Source organism: Triturus cristatus, chromosome 9 (assembly GCF_964204655.1).
Source record: "Triturus cristatus chromosome 9, aTriCri1.1, whole genome shotgun sequence".
NCBI lineage: Eukaryota > Metazoa > Chordata > Amphibia > Caudata > Salamandridae > Triturus > Triturus cristatus.
Window position 1 is genome coordinate 214,497,483 of NC_140592.1, and position 17,127 is coordinate 214,514,609.

Below are 17,127 nucleotides of genomic sequence, written 5' to 3' on the forward strand. Positions count from 1 at the left end.
GCAGCACATCCCCCACCTTGGATATCCCTATCAGATCCCACTTATCAAAGCCCTTCGTATGCCAGAGTCTTCCCAACCGTTCCGATTCAAACAATGGGGTAGCAAGGGTTAGCCTGTCCTTCCAGCCCAGCGAGTCGGTCGCCATCTTCCATACGCGCACCGCCACACCTGTGGGCCCCGTGAGGGACGAGTCTAGGGACCGTGAATACAACGCCCTGTAGTAGTTGCCGCCGTGCAGCAGCCACCTATCCATGGCATACCCAGGGCTGAGGGCAGGGCCGTAAAACCCATGGTTGATCGCGCTCAACTGCGTGGCCCAGTAGTACCGTCGGATGTCTGGGAGCGCAATGCCCCCATCGTACCATGGGAGCGTCAACTTTGAAATAGCTATTCGCGGCCGCCCATCCCACAGCAACATCCTTTGGAGGCCTTCGACCTCCCGAAAGTATTTAGCCGGTACCCAGTCCAAGGTGTTCTGGAGGGCGTAGAGGAAGCGGGGAAGAGACATCATTTTGAACAGGGCCGCACGCCCAACAAGAGAGAGCGGCAGCCTCCGCCAACCCTCAACATCTCGCCTCAAGCGTGCCAAGGGGGGGAGCAGGTTCCTCTCATAGCGCACAGCAGGATCCATGGATATAAAAATCCCCAAATACACAAAACCTTGCTGGGCAACCTGTATCGAACATGTTCTAGGGATCGGTGGGACCTCGCCACTAAGAACGTACAAGTACGATTTGCCCCAATTAATCACAAGCCCCGAGTTCCTACCGAACGATGCGAGTACGTCACAGACCACTATAAGTGACTTCTTAGGTGAGGCAAGATACAGCAGGATATCATCGGCATAAAGTGAAATCCGGTCCTCGTGATCAGGCGACCACCGAAGGCCCCTTATATCCGGGTGCCAACGTATCCACGCAGCCAACGGTTCAAGGGCGAGGGCGAACAACAGAGGCGACAGGGGGCAGCCCTGCCGAGTACCCCTTCCAAGCTGAAAAGGAGCAGATGCCCGACCATTCACCACAACATTCGCTAGTGGCCCCTCGTACAGCAACCGGACCCAACTCACAAACCCGCGACCGAAACCAAACTTGGCCAGCACGGCCCATAAATATGCCCACTCCACCGTGTCAAAGGCCATCGTGGCATCGAGAGATGCCACAACAGCCGGTTCACGCAGCGTGCCCGCCCTGGCGATGACGCCATGAAGACGCCTAAGGTTCAATGCTGTGTTTCGGTGCGGGATAAAGCCAGATTGATCCGGGTGGACCAGATCGCCAAGTACTCTAATCAGACGGGTTGCCAGGAGTTTGGCCAGAATTTTCGGCTCAGCGTTGAGGAGTGAAATGGGCCGATAGGAGGCGCATCTATCTCGGGGCTTACCCTCTTTGTGTATGACCACGATCGACGCCAGCCGCTGATCCAACGGAAGGATCCCATCCCCCCGCGCCTCCAAGAACATGGCGCGCAGGTGAGGGGCGACCCTATCCGGGAACAGTTTGTACAGATCGATCGGCAGTCCGTTCGGTCCAGAGGCCTTACCCGAGTTCAACGCGCGAATCGCCCCCGCCACCTCGTCAACCGTGATGTCGCCATCCAAATCGTCCCTATCTATGTCAGAGAGGCAGGGCAACTCGATATCACGAAGGAGGTCAGACGAGTCCTCGGGCGGCCTGTCCGACACAGAGGAATAAACCCTATGAAAATACTCCGCGAAACACTCCACAATCCCTTCAGGTTCCACAATCACCTCTCCCCCCTCTCCAATCAACTCTGGCACCACTCTATTGACCCGTTCCTTCCTGTCCAGCCACGCCAGGAGTTTCCCTGCCTTATCTCCCACATCATACAGACGGCCCTGTTGTTCCCTACTGAGGGTCTTGGCGGCGTCAGTCACCAGGTCCCTATACTCCGCCTGCTTCAAGCAAAGCTCATGCAATGAGGACTCCGTGACCCCCTCCTCCATATCCCCTTCAAGGGCCGCAATCTCCTCCTCTACTTGCCGCACTTCGCAATCCCTCCGATTCTTGGCAGTCACCACCAGGGAGAGGGCCTCCCCCCGAAGCACGGTCTTAAAAGCTTCCCACAGCGAGATCGCCGAGTCCACGGATCCCAGATTGTCCTTAAAGTAATTATCTACCTTCTTTACCAGGGCGCTGCGCATCTTGGGGTCTCGGAAATACCAAGGGCTAATGGGGGCCACCCTCCCTCCTCCCTCCCGACCGAGATCCAGCCGGATCCACACTGGCGAGTGATCAGAGATACCACGTGCCATGTGCCTCGCCTCGGATATCAACGAGGCATGTGCGGCCAAAGTGAGCAGGTAGTCAATCCTGGAGAGGCTACCATGCGCCCCGGAGTGAAACGTGTATTGACTCTGTGTGGGGTGCCGGAGCCTCCAGCAGTCTATCAGGCCAAACGTGTCTAGGAGGTCTGGAAGCCATTTCTGAGCCCCCCTGTGTCCCTGGGCGGGTATCTATCCAGCAGTCCGGAACCCACAGCGTTGAAATCCCCTCCCACTACCAGCATACCCCCCGGGAGAGTCAGCAAAGCCCTGCCCAATTCAGCAAATGTGGCGGCCTGCAGGGCCGGCGGGACATAAACTGAAACCAAAACCAAAGTCCTTCCTTCCCACCGCCCCGCCACTGCCACAAACCTCCCCCTATCGTCAACGATGGTGGAGTCCACCTCAAAAGGCAAAGATGCTCTAACGAGGATGCCCGCCCCCCTGGACCCAGAAGAGAATCCCGAGTGTGCAATGAATTTATACCCCTTCCTATTCAGGGCATAGCACGTATTGCCTATGAGGTGCGTCTCCTGCAGCAGTACAACGTCAGGCATTGAGCGTTTCAGAAATTGCAAAACAATCCCCCTCTTAATGCGATCCCCCAAACCATTAACATTCCAGCTTATAACACTTAGGCCCCTACCCCCCATCCTCAAACGGAAAGAGGCCCACCCCACACCCGAGGCGCCACCATGGAACAGCCCTGAGGATAATCATCATGCCTTGCAGAAATAACCCCCCCAACAACACACTCAAACTCGCCATAACTCCCCCCACCCTGCACCCCTGCTGCAGCTTAAAAAGCCCCCCCAACTTGCAGTGTGCCTGTCGCCCCACAAAAACAAAAATCTACAAAAAGTACCCCAAGGGAGGAAAAGAGCACCCCTCGTCCTCCCGCAACCCTCCACAGTTACTGCACTCTATTCAAATCTACAAATATGGTCAAATCAAGTCAGGCCGGCTTTGAGTTATCAGCCCTGTCCATCCCGGCCACTGTCTCCATGCTCAGCTGTGTCGTCCCCGGTCCGTCGCCGGGGCAAAGCGTCCAGCCACTCATCGGCCATAACAGGAGAGTCAAAAAAGAATGTCCGATCTTCATGCACCACCCGTAGTCTGGCGGGGAAAAGCATGGCATACTTTAGGTCCCGCTCCCGAAGCCTTCGCTTCACCCCCAGGAAGCTCTGTCGCTGTCTCTGCACCTGCTGGGTAAAGTCCGGGTAAAAATTCACCGACGCATTCTGGAAGGGGACTGGGCCCGTCACCCTCGAAGCTTGCAGGATAGCGTCCCGATCTCGGAAATGAAAGAGCCGGGCGACAATCGGCCGCGGCGGGGCACCCGCCTTGGGCCGTCCGCCTGGCACCCTATGGGCCCGTTCCACCGCAAAAAACTTCCCAAGGCCCTTGGGCTTCAGATGATTGAGGACCAAATCTTCCACAAGCAGGTCCGCCGAAGCCTCATCCGAGGACTCCGGGACCCCGATTACGCGCACGTTGTTGCGCCTGGACCGGCTCTCGAAGTCCTCCAGCCGGCGGGCGGCGAGGTCACTCTCGGCCCTCAGCTTCCGGACCTCGTTCTGCAGGTCCGCGACCTCATCAGTGAGGCCCGTGGTCTTGTGGTCCAGGTCCTTAACGCGCTCGTTTGTCTTGCCCAGGTCCGAGCGGATCAAGTTGACATCCACCAGGATGGCATCCACCTTATGCGCCAGGGCCTCGAATTGCCTCCCCATCGCGGTCTGCATCCCATCCAGCGCGCCCATGACATCCTGCAGGGAGAGCTCCGGGGTCCCAGGCGAGTCCTCCTTCTGGGCATCCGGCGCCTGGCTCGATCCACTCGGCGATGTTTTCGGGAGGGCGTAGCGGTCCATACTATTAACTTGGGAGTACGTTCCCCGCCTGGTGGACTTAGTCTTCAGCCTATCTCCTTCTGCCTTGCCCGACATAATGGACTCCAAGCAATCCAATGCAGTGAGGACCGTCCCCTCTCAGAGAGAGGTATAAGGAGTGAGCAGGTCCGCCTTGTTCTTCCAAAATAGCCCACCGAGCGTCCCTGGGGTTATAGAACCACCCAGAGCACTACAGTGTCCGGGCAGACAAAGGGAACGAAACCGAAAGTGAAAGAGCGAGGGCCTCCGTCCGGTAGTTCACACCTCACCAGGCCGTTGTTGATCAACTAGGAGTCGGGCATCCTGCCAACTCTAGCCCCTGGCATCTCCGGGAGTTAGGCCGCAATCTTTCGCCAGTCATAAGTCCGGTTCCCGGTGGGCGATCCGGTCGCGGGTAGCATCAATCGCCTCCCTAACAACTCAGCTACACGGTGCCATGCATACCATCAGGATTTGAGTCAGGATAGTCGACGGAGGGCGCGAGGGTCTCGGGAGCTCTAAGCTCACGCGGCCATCTTGGTCAAGCGCTAGGCTCCTCCCCTTTACTGTTTTTTTAATGCTATTTGGTCTTATACTATTTAATCTTTCAACTCCTGACAATGACATGCTGCTCCTCAAGTTTTCAGTGCAGCCTCAAAATCATCTGCTGGTTCTTCTGGCTACTGTGCATGTTGCAAGAATTGTTATCTCTCTAACACAACATCCCTTTAAGGACTGCATCATTTATTCCAATATATTCATAATATCAGCATGTTCATGGATTACTTTATTTTAAGAATATCCCTTGCTTGCTAGAAGGTATCTTGATGTCTACAACAGGAAGCGCCTTGAATGTACCCCTCCCTTCTAGATCATGAATGAGTATCAACAGTGGTGTGGAAGAGACACTAATTGCCACTGTAAAGAAGTTTACTCTTTCGTGGGTAGGCAAACAGTGTTTTTTTAATTGTTGAGTTCCCAACTGGCTCTCCTCCACCTTTACGTCACGAAACTTGGACTTCACAATCCTCACATGAAACTATGCTGTGTCATATAGAACCCTCTACCGTGACAGCACCACATTCCATTTGCTCCCATGGAGAACTCCGTACAGCACCAGAGAAAAAACTCTCCAGAATGCTGAACACTATTCAAAGGCAGAAATTCTATGATAAAACATTTTTTTCGTTATAGAAAAACAGTGAAGCAGTATGAGAGAACTATAGAAATAAAATTCTTAACAAAGAGAAGTGAAGTTAAGGGAGCATTTTGAAACAAAAGAATCTGTTTAAGATGTACTTGTCTTCTTCATATCACAGGACGACATTCATGATCAAGTAGTTGTTGCTTGTAAAACATGTGAAAAGGTTGGCTTTTTTGCAAAGGCCTATCAATGTCAAAAACAAACAATCAGTTGGGACTAATGAAGAAGATTCTGAAGCTAGCAGAAAGGATATGTTGGTCTTCCGAGATGAAAAGGATGAATGCGTAATGCCCTATACTAAAATAACAGTAGTTGCTTGAATATTAAATCTTTTGGTTGATTTTGGTGCAAGCATGATTGTGATCAAGGAAGATTTGTTCTGGGAACCCTGGGACAATAAGATATTAGAGCTTCTCGATAGGGTACGGTTTCATGCGAGGGAAGGAGAATTCAGATGATTTTTTGAGACAGTATTACAGTTCAAAGAAAGGGTCACCTATAGTAAAGTCTCTCTGACAAGGAAGGGTTTGAACATTTATGCTTGGTGTTGTAGGAACATGCACCTTTTTGACATGGTCACCCCCACATTTTGCCTGGCATCTGATGCATTTTTGACAGAAGTGCACAGGGTTCCAACTATCCAGGTCCCCAGTGCAGGATCTCTTTCCCTAAAACTGTACCAATAGTTCTCACAAATTGCAATACCTTTAGCGCCTTCTACAAGTCCCTAGTAAATGGTACCCTTGGTACCTTGGACAAGGAGGCTAAAGAGGGTCTCTAAGGGCAGCAGCATTTATTGTGCCACCCTACAGGATCCCTCAGCACCAACATACAAACTGCCATAGCAGGCTGCGTGCCATGGTGTAGAGAAAAGTGAAGACCTGAAATGGCACACCTCCTGTGTGCCATGCCTGCAGTTGCTGTATAGGTAAGTTGGCTCTACAGCAGGCCTTACAGCCCTAAGGCATGGTGCACTTAACTACATGTGAGGACATATCTGCACGAGCAGATATACCCCTGTGATGTCTAAGTCAATTTTCGACTATTATAAGTGAACAGGGAAGCCAATTCGGGAACATGTGCTGAACACTGATTGCTTCACTTAAACTAATGATGTTTGGTATCAAACATCTCATATTAATAAGCCCACACTGATTCTAGTGATGGATTTAATAATACAAGCACCTAGATGGCATCTTAGAGGTGCCCCTTGAAAACCTACTGGCTACTAGTGTGCTGGCTGACTGGTTTAGATGAGCCTGCCACCACAGACAAGTTTCTGACCCCCTGAAGGTGAAAGCCCCACTCTGAGAGCAGGAACAATGCCTGCTCCAGTCGGAGGTGTTATCCCCTCTTCCAAGCAGGATGGCTATGTCATCAGCATATCAAGGCAGGAGGCTTCAAAGGCCTCTACCGCCTTTGATATGCAACCCAAGGCTTCCCCAGACAGAGGAAATGCCACCTCCTGCCCCAAGCCCATTCAGTACCAAAACACGTGGGAATATTAGCTACTCAGGAGGAGTGTTCTCCTCTCAGGCTAGTTCCACCCCTAAGCTGGACTACCTTATGTGAACACGACTTTTAGATTTACAATATATTAGTTTTAGCAGGATTATGCTATCTGAGTCAGGGTAATGCCCACTTCCCACAGGAAGTAGTCATGTACAGCGTGTAGACACCCTAAAAGGTAAGTAGCTCATTGGTTACTACCTGTCATCCCCTGTAACACCCCTAAATTGAGTATTTAGGTGGCACCCCTAACATCATGAACTTAGATTTGACGGATCAAGAAGGGGAGGACAAAGAAGATCCGCGAGAAAAGCGAGAACTGAAGACTGCTGTGGACTTTTGGCACCAAACCCTGCCTGTCAGCACCAAGTCTCGACAAGCATGACAGCGACTCATCCTGCAGCTGACCAGTTTCCACTCAGGGAGAACTCAGGGGGACTACCAGCCCTTCTCAAATTGCCCGCAATCCCCCTTGGGGTAGAGGACCTACTCCCCGGCTGTCCGCAGGCACAGAGGAGCAAAGACCGGTTCGCTGAAATGCCACTTACCAGCCAGCCTGACGCAACAGCCTCCCAGGAAGAGGTACCGGTGCTCCTGAAGGTCATATCTGACCCCCCCTCCCTGCCCCCAACCAAGTGAGAGGACACCAGGACCAACTGGTCCACACAGGAAAAATACCCGACTCTTTGCAGCAAACAAAGAACGCAAGAGTCCACCTCGGACACCAAGGATCCCAAGACCGAGCAGCCATCTAGGGATATCAGCGCCGCAGAGACCTAGTCCACAGTGGACCAGCTGTCCTGATTTTTCACCCTCAACTGGTGAAGACCGACAAACGCAAGTCCAGAGGACGCACTGAGCCCAACCAACCTTTTCACTCTGCACCCGAGTGCCCCAGGCCGAGTACTGACAAACCGACTGTGCTTTCTTGTTCTCAGGACCCTTGTGAACCGAGCCCTCCCCTTGGGAGCTCCCAAACTTGTCCCCAAGACCCCCTCTGCAGCTTGTTTTCAGGTGGCCCCCCTTCTTCCAACCGACATGGCACGCACAGCTACTAACCTGACCAGCACCTCTGCACCCGGACACCACAGGGCAGATAACGAGTAACTGCTGGTGGTACTTTGGCCCCCTACAACCCTAAGTCTTTAAGGAGACCCCCAGAAACCGATCGCAAATAATTGAATGCAACATATGCCTTTTCTCCCATAGGAAAGCATTGCTGCTTAAAGACGCATTTAAGTGAACTATTTACTTACCTGTAAAAATCCATATTTAAAAAAGTACTTACTTGATAATGAAGTACTTGGTTTCAATGACGCATATTTCTAAATTGGATTCAGATATATTCTTGACTGTGTGTTTCATTTAATGCCTATGTGAGAATAACAAATGCTTAGTACTACCCTCTGATAAGCCAAACTGCTTGCCCACACTATCACAAAAGAGAGCATTTGGATTATCATTTGTGCATCTGTAAACCAACTGGGCTTTGCCTGGACTCTATAAACAGGGCACCTCGTTTGGGTCTGCTATCCAAAGAGCCAGCTTCCTACAGGTGTCACCAAGGTCTGTTCACAGTCATGATGAAACCCGAGGAAAGGAGCAAGTACTGCTGGTGGGAGAAGAGGAGGTAGGAAGTGATAGTGAACTCAAAGATTTCAAAGGAGTGTTCATTCACAAATTAGGTACTATTCATAATCTTAAATGGAAAAGTCTTATCAATTAAGGCACCAAACTAGTGAAACACAAAATGAGAAACATGCCATTGAGCATTAGGGAACATTTAGCAGACAGGTTAAAGAAAACGTATGATTTATGAGTAATTGAACCACACACATATTTTTTGGGCTGGTCTTCACTGGTGATAGCACACAAAACAAGTATTGGCCAAGCCAACAGGTCTTGCCTACAAGGCCTAATGGCTTTGCCAATATATTTTGCCAAAAAAAAGCTGCAATGACGCAGCCGCAGCATCATTTTGTAGGCTCCAAAACACATTCAATACGCATTGCACAACATGCCTACAAAAGAACTTGGATTTTTTTTTGTTATTTACTGACCCAAGATGGATCTTTTAATAACAAAGAAAAGGGAACACAAAAGTGCTTGTTTAAAAAACAAAATATCAATAATTAAATGGATGAGGCGGTAGAGCGCTGAAGCAACTCGGTGGGAGAAGCAACATAAGGGAGAGAACACGGGCAGTAGAGAAACATTGAGCTCGGCGAAGGAGGAGCTCTACGGCGAGAGAGAGCAATATGAGTGGGGGGGAGAAGCACATGGGCGAGAGACAACAAGGTAAACTGGGGGAGAAAAGCAAACAAAGGAGACAGCTAGAAGCCACAAACACTCTCATGCAATGTTTAAATTAAAAACAGTAGTTCCCCGATATCGAGCAGAGTCTATGCTCAAGTGGAGGGACATGCACATGAAGGACAGGCTGAAACAAGGAAATCCATCAAGCTAGAGACCATGCACACAAGAGTGATAGTATAGCCAACCAATTGTAAGCAATCGGCGAACAGCAATCCCTTGTATGTTCTTGGTAAGTCCTCAATATGTTTTTCATAATCAAAAAGCTAATGATTTCTTGTAGGCTCAACTCAAAAATGCCACGTTGAGAATTTGCAATGCTCTAAGAAGTTTGAACAAGAAAATATGGGTACATTCAACCCTTTACCACACATAGATGATAGTGTACTAACATTTCCGGTAAGGTGGGTGATTATTTCTAGGTGGGGGGGGGGGTTTGATCTTGCAGAAGCATATCGCCAAGTGGAGCTAGAACCAGAATTGAAATAATACTGCTTTTTTGTCACCAGTTGAGACCCTCTAATTTCGAAGAATTCTGTTTGAATTGTTGACAGCTGCTTTGCTATTTCTGAGTAACATTCAAAATCTTGGAGGGTATTAAAGGAGTTGTCGCCTTACAAGATGATATTCTAGTGCCAGGAAGCAACACACCAGAATGTTCTACATATTAAAAGGCCGAACAATCCCAGAAAGAAGATTCATTTTGGTTATAGAATGTAGAATCCTTAAACATCTAGCACTGAAACAAGCAAGTAGATTACAACAAACAGTTTATAAGTACTGTCACCTGCCACCAAAACTTCTGTGTTGGACGAACCAGCTATAAGAGGTTACTTGATTTTTTACAAGCAGTCCTATATGCATAGTCATCAATTACCGTATATCCCCAGTCTCCATTATCCATCTGCTCCAATGCCAAATTTATGAGAGTAGAAAAAGTCTTAAAGGATGATGCATGCAGAGACACTGCTCCACCTGCAAAAGACAAAAACAAAAATGGTAACAGATTATAAACCTACATCAAAAGCATAGCAGGAAGAGCTTTAGCAAATGTGAAAAAAAGAAATTCACTGTAATGCTAAACATCACTGTACTTTGATTTTCCAACCATACAGCAGGCTTATATATGAATAAGAACCACAGCTCGCAGTTAGTTCTACCTATTCCTCAAACTTGTGCTGGATATCAATCAATCAGTTCATTTGTAGAGCGCACTACTCACCCGTGAGAGTCTCAAGGCACTGGAGGGGGCGGGGGTGCTGCTACTGCTCGAACAGCCAGGTCTTGAGGAGTCTCCTGAAGGCCAGTAGGTCCTGGGTCTGTCGCAGGCGGATGGGGAGGGTGTTCCAGGTTTTTGCGGCGAGGTGGGAGAATGATCTGCCGCCGGCGGGTGCTCGTCGGATGCGGGGGACGGTGACGAGGGCGAAGTCATCGGAGCGAAGCTGGCGGTTCGGGGTGTAGAAGGCGAGTCGTTCGTTGAGGTATGCTGGTCCGGTGTTGTGGAGTGCTTTGTGAGCGTGGGTGAGGAGTTTGAAGGTGATCCTCTTGTTGACAGGGAGCCAGTGCAGGTCTTTCAGGTGGGCTGTGATGTGGCTGTGGCGGGGGATGTCGAGGCTGAGGCGTGCAGAGGCGTTCTGTATGCGTTGTAGTTGTTTCTGGAGTTTGGCTGAGGTTCCTGCGTAGAGAGTGTTGCCGTAGTTCAGCCTGCTGCTGCTGAGAGCCTGGGTGACCGTCCTTCTGGTTCCGGTGGGGATCCATCTGTAGATTTTGCAGAGCATGCGGAGGGTGTTGAAGCAGGAGGAGGAGATGGCATCTACTTGTTGGGTCATAGACAACGCTGAGTCCAGGATGTCCCCCAGGTTGCGTGCGTGGTCAGTGGGCATCGGTGCAGCTCCCAGTGCGGCCGGCCACCATGAGTCGTCTCAGGCGGAGGGGGTGGATCCGATGATGAGGACCTCCGTCTTGTCAGAGTTCAGTTTTAGGCGGCTGTTCATCATCCAGTCGGCGATGGCCTTCATTCCTTCGTGGAGGTTGGATTTGGCGGTGGTGGGGGCCTTGGTGAGGAAGAAGATCAGCTGGGTGTCGTCGGCGTATGAGATGATGTTGAGGTAGTAAGATCAGACGATGTTGGCGAGCGGTGCCATGTAGACGATGAAGAGTGTTGGGCTGAGGGATGATCCTTGGGGTACGCCGCAGATGATCTTGGTGTCTTTAGAACGGAATGGGGGGAGGCGGACAATCTGGGTTCTGCCAGTGAGGAAGGAGGTGGTCCAGTCCAGGGCTTTGTTGCAGATTCCTGCGGATATTTGTGTCATCAATCTATTTGAATTATAAAACTTTTTAGTGCTGAATGTTTTATTAAAAGTGCTATGACTTACCACAGATCAGTATAAGTAATAGGAATGAAAAAGCATATTTAACTTAAGGAAGACATATTAATGGTTTAGCAAGACAGAGAATGAAAGGTGTCAAACAATTACAAAAACTAGAGACCACAAAGTGAGCAGAAACCAGAGGATTGCATAACAAAGTACACAACTTAAAAAGTACATGCATCAAAAAACACTTGATAGTGCAGGTGTGTGCCACAGCGAGCAGCACATCCACCACACAACATTGTAGAAGCTTAAAATGATCAGAAATTAATTAATTTTGGAATTATCAGCGATAACAATAACCATACTTGAGCATTAAAAAATACATACTTTCACTTCTAATTGCCTTACTTCTGCTGAAATGGTTTCTGCTCTAAAGGGCCCAACATGTGAATTTCACTCTCATGCCACTCCTTTTCATGTTCTCCCTTCCCAAAATATGCTTTTCTGTCCTTATATAACATCAAGGAATATAATGGGAGATGAGCAAATTAAAGGCACTTCAATCTAATTCCTCTGAGAGACGTGTGATGGTTTTGTAGAGTGTAAAGATTGTGGACATGGCTGTTGGTAAGAGGAAAAAAGCTGTCCCTGGGAAAGAAGAATCTACCGGTTCCAACCCTGTCCTCACATTAAGGTCTCATTCTAACAAAGGCACCTGGTAGGACACTTTAAAGAACAAAATTCAATGTCACTAAGAAAGAGAACCACTAAATACGTACATGGGCAGATTTAAAAATATACATTTACCACCATTTCATTTTTTTAAGCTAGCTACTTACAAGTCCAAACAAAAATATGTTTTTGTTGTCCGTTGAAAAAACAAGGTTTAGACAATTGTCTGTCCGTATATCAAAGACAAACGTTATTAACAAGCAACAGTGTATATTTACAGTAAAGTTCCTTTCAACGGTGTCTCCTTTAATCTTTGTGCATATGCTATCTAGGGATCTAAATAATGCTTTTAAAAAGTATTTACGGTAGCAAACTTTGCAATCCATTTTTAGGTCGAGCCTAGCGTTGCAGCACATGCACTGCTTGCTTTGCGAGGCATGCTGTAGTAGGGTATGGTTAAGAAGTGGTGTGGAAGCCCCACCCATATTTTTCATTGGCTGGCGTCATCGTCCATGGTAAATGCTGGCTTCCGATTGATAATGAGGCGTCTTAGTCCCTCCTTGTTACCGCGCTGTCTCCTTTTGTGACCGCCCATCAGGACTGGATCTTTTACTTGCGGCGTTACACGGTCTCCTTCGTTAGTCGGTAAGCACTCTTTTTAATAGGTTAGCTTTGGCAAGGGCGCACGCGCTTGTTTATTTAATTATTTTGCCGCCCCTTAAATGTACCATATTGTATGTTTCTGATTCCTGTGTCTTACTGCCACCCGGTAAAACGTTGCGTAATTTTCATAATGGGTGGGTTAACGATCACAAAGAACGGACATTCTCATGGCGCTGGTTTGAGCAGAATGCCGGTACTTTGCTGTCTGTGCTGGACGGAGGTCGGTGAAGTGGCCCGCAGTGTTGACACAATGATCGAAACCAATGCATTCTGAGCGCGCTCCTGTGTCTTCACATTCCTGTCCATTGACGCCCAGAGAGAAGCGAAGATGTCCCAGGCCCCCTCCCTCGGCCTTTAATTAGTGGTCCCCTTTGAGGCGGGGGGAGTGCTGGTGTTGCAGGCCGCGCATTCCCGACCCTATACTTAGTTATGAACGTAGTACTATGCCAATTTTAGTAAAAACATTAAATACTGGCACATATATTCTTGCCCAATATGCTATACGTTTTAATAAATACCTTACATAACTCATTATGTCCCTGGGCTCTTGGTATTTTATCAGCTTCTCAGACAAGTCAAATGGATAAGAGTATCCATGGATAATACAAATGGGATCCAAATAGATAATAGAAGTACCTAAGTAAAGGCGCTCTCCTTGGGGGGAGGAGATTGGGAGCATTATGAAGTAATGAGCACACCAGAATTTTGGGTTGTGGTAAATGGTCATTTCAGATCATCGTGTATGTTTCTGCTGGGATTACATCACAAAGAAATGATCAGATTTCTTACAATCATTTTTCTCACAGTTTCAAAGTCACCAACAGAAAGTACAATGTCCTCCAGTAACCTGTCTTTCATACGTTTACATTTATTTTTTGTACTTTCAAAGCCAATATTATAGAGATTACCATGGGGATCGTTGTTAAGGTGTTTTATGTATTTAACTGGCACCTCTTTTGATACCCATATTTCATTACCAAACTATACAATACAGGAAAGCTCAACATGTTCTGTTATTTTCAAATTCCCCTATTTTATTTTTTACCTATGTCTAGGTGTGAAATATTCATTTACATGGACCAAAATTCAATGTTATCAATTTGTTTGAATTTGCCTACATTCATATATATGGCAAATACAATTAGATCAAAACCTAGAGTCTGAAGGGCTCAGGTTGCACTTGAGTGGCATTATAAAACAAGCATTTGCAATGCAATCGGTCTGGCATTTGTGAGTGAAATTTAGAGCTCTTGGCATTGAAAATGACAATGTGTTTTACTTTTGTTTGCAGTGGAGTGATGATATTTGCATAGCACTATTGCCATTAGTATGACTTTGCCTCTTGAATTTCATGAATACTCTATAGAAAGGTTTTCAAAAATAACTGTTGTACCATGATTAAAACAAATAAAGCAAAGGTGAAAAGCAATACAGGAATACAAAGGGCGTTTGAAATTACGCAGTAAGCAATAGAAGTGTAAGAACTATGGGAAAACGTGGTCGGTACCATTTCGTCCACTACTTGCTCCTAGAAGCGATACACTGCACTACAGGTCCATGTATACATGTATAAAGTCAGCCCACTCAACACATCTAGGACGTGTCTTGCCGAGTTCTCGCAATGCACTGCAGATCTTTGGGGGGGTTAAGTATATCGTTGTGGAAGTGACGGGTGCGTCTGAACCCAATACTAGTGAGAAAGTTTATTAATTAACATGAAAATGAATTAGCTTATTAGCTAAATATGCAAAGATCAATGAAAAACGTAATGTTAAAATAACACACACTGAAATGTGCCGCTTTGCAATAGGCAGCCATAGTTGTCCATATAAGCCATAGAAAAGAAGCAAGTTTCTTTAACCAGAAGTAAACCTAATATTGCTGAAATGTGTATGATGTGAATTAGTAGCTTGACCTTAAAGTGATATGCATAGAAATGCTCAACATAACTGGAGAATGTTTCGGTGTAAAAAAGGTATGGCTTTATTCCTTTATGGAACGTGTTAATGAAATATTTGATGCTTTATTCTAACCATGCTTTTTGATAAGATTTCTGTAAATGTATTTAATTTATGGACTAACTGAAATAAAGACAACATAAACAGAATAACTTTTACTAATCTCTTAATGAGAATAAAGTTTTAAAAACATATCCCGTCTCTCATCATTGGCTGACTTTAAACTGTTGATATGATTATTTGAAATGTTAAATTTTGCTCTTTGACTCCGAATCAAATAATCAAAGATCCATCACTGGAGGAAAGAAGAGCCTAGCGTGAAAACGGGGTTTATGTATTAAATTGGTAATCGAGCTCAATCGTACTCATATTATGAAAAAGATTTGGAAAAATGTAGGGCCCAGTCCGCACTATCAGGTTTCTGGTAACAGAGTACGGCTTAATAGTTGGAGCAAGGAGCTATAAATACCTGCCCTCCTTAGAATCGGAACAGCAGGGTTGGATTAGAGCAGGTTGTGTGAAAAATGCTAATGACATCAAAATGTCAACTGATGAGAGACCAGTGTTACCCGACAGCTTGTTATTCCCTATGACTCGATATTTCTAGGGATACACACACTTAGCGAGAGTTGCCATGACTAGACGCTTGCAGAGGTGGTATGTCATAGATGTGTGACATGTCAACAGATGATTGCAAGGGAAAAGAACACACGTTACACTGAGTCATATAGTGCGATCAGGTGATCATTTCAACAGAATGCAGATGAATTTTAACGAAATACCTGTTCACAACGGGTTGAGATGTATCCTGGTCATAGTACGAGTCTTCTCGAGATGGGTGGCAGCACACCAAACCAGAAGAAACGTCAGTGTCACTGTGGCGAAACTGTTTTTGTGAGAATTGATACCCAGGTATGGCATGCCAGTTTCTTTGGAATCAGATGGGGGGACCCATTCCAATAATGAGGTCCTGAAGATGATTTCCACAGTATTACAAATTGAGCAAAGGCTACATTGCAGCTACCGACCTGAAACGTCTGGGGTAGTTGAACAGAAGAATAGGACTATAAATTCTCGCTTAGCAAAGGTTTGTGCCTCAATATCACTGAAATGGCTCGACGATTTACCTATCGTGCTGATGAGTATTCAAAGTATCCCTGATAGGAAGACTGGTTTATCGCCTCATGAAATTCTTTTGCAACGTGCCATGAGATTGCCTGCTGTACCTGCAAATGCATAACTGATCACAGATGATATGATACTCAATTATTGCAAGGATTGGCTGATGTGGTGTGCTCTGTTTCTTACAATATTGTAGCTGCCACTAAAGATCCACACCAAGAACAGGGATGCAACTTCAATCCTGGTGATTGGGTTGTGAGCAAAAAGCACGTTCTGAAGAATTGTTTGGAGCCAAGGTGGAAAGGCCCCTTCCAGGCTATTTTAGTGACCAATACTGCTGTAAAGTGTAACTGAGTTCGGAATTGGGTGCATGCTTTGCACACTAAGAAAGTGAGAAATCCTGATGAAGAGGTTGTGTTCTTTCGTCCCGAACCTAGAGCACTGATAACTGCATCACCACAAGCAGGTAGTCCATGGGGAGCAGTGATACCGGGATCACACCAGCAGTAAGACGGAGAAAGGAGTGAAGAACTGCAACCAAGTGCACCAATTCAGGTACCTGTCATTGCACCAACTGATACTGAAGTCTCTAACGAAATGGAAGCAGAGACTAATGTTTAATTTGGAAAATGTTACCGAAACAGCATCAGTACAACAGGGAGATCCGAGTGAAGGAACAACCACTGAACTAGAAGAGTCACCCGTGAAGTGGATTGTCCTCAGACTTGTAACCAAGGAAAACTAAAACAAAGCCTGTCAATTGATCGGATTCCATCGACTATATCAGAAGAAATAGAAACAAGTGATGAAAGTGACACAGGAGAAAATCAGCAAAAGTTGAGAAGGTCAAAAAGAGCAAGAATACCACGCGGAGGTATTCCGCACTTGAGTGGTCTTACTATTTGGACAGTGTACTGAATGTAAAAATGAACGATCTATGTGATGTGAGATTTGTACTGTTTGATCACCCATAACACCATCACAATAAGCCTTGCAGAATAAAGGATATTTGCCAAAAACGAACTGTGCATCTATACAAAGATGTTGGTAAGTTGGGGCGGAGCTTGCTCGCAACGAAGATGGCCGCTTGAGCTGAACGCTCCGCGTCGCCATCACACGATCCTGTATGTATCCGGCATCTGCGCAATAAACAAGAATGGACTTGGGCTGCCGCCCGTCCCAGAGGGGCTCGGAAGTGTGAGGAGCGGACTCCTGTCTC

The 17,127-nt window shown here is 47.1% G+C and overlaps 1 protein-coding gene across 2 annotated transcripts in view; it reads right to left on the bottom strand.

The window, feature by feature from the left end:
• Positions 1 to 17,127, bottom strand: part of KCTD6 (potassium channel tetramerization domain containing 6) — an 82,327-nt gene that overhangs the window by 9,782 nt on the left and 55,418 nt on the right. For both annotated transcript variants that reach the window (XM_085624744.1, XM_085624743.1), the window contains exon 2: positions 10,053 to 10,150. In XM_085624744.1, the coding sequence (XP_085480870.1) occupies positions 10,053 to 10,079 (27 nt within the window). In that variant the 5' untranslated portion in view covers positions 10,080 to 10,150. The remainder of the gene's footprint in view (positions 1 to 10,052; positions 10,151 to 17,127) is intronic.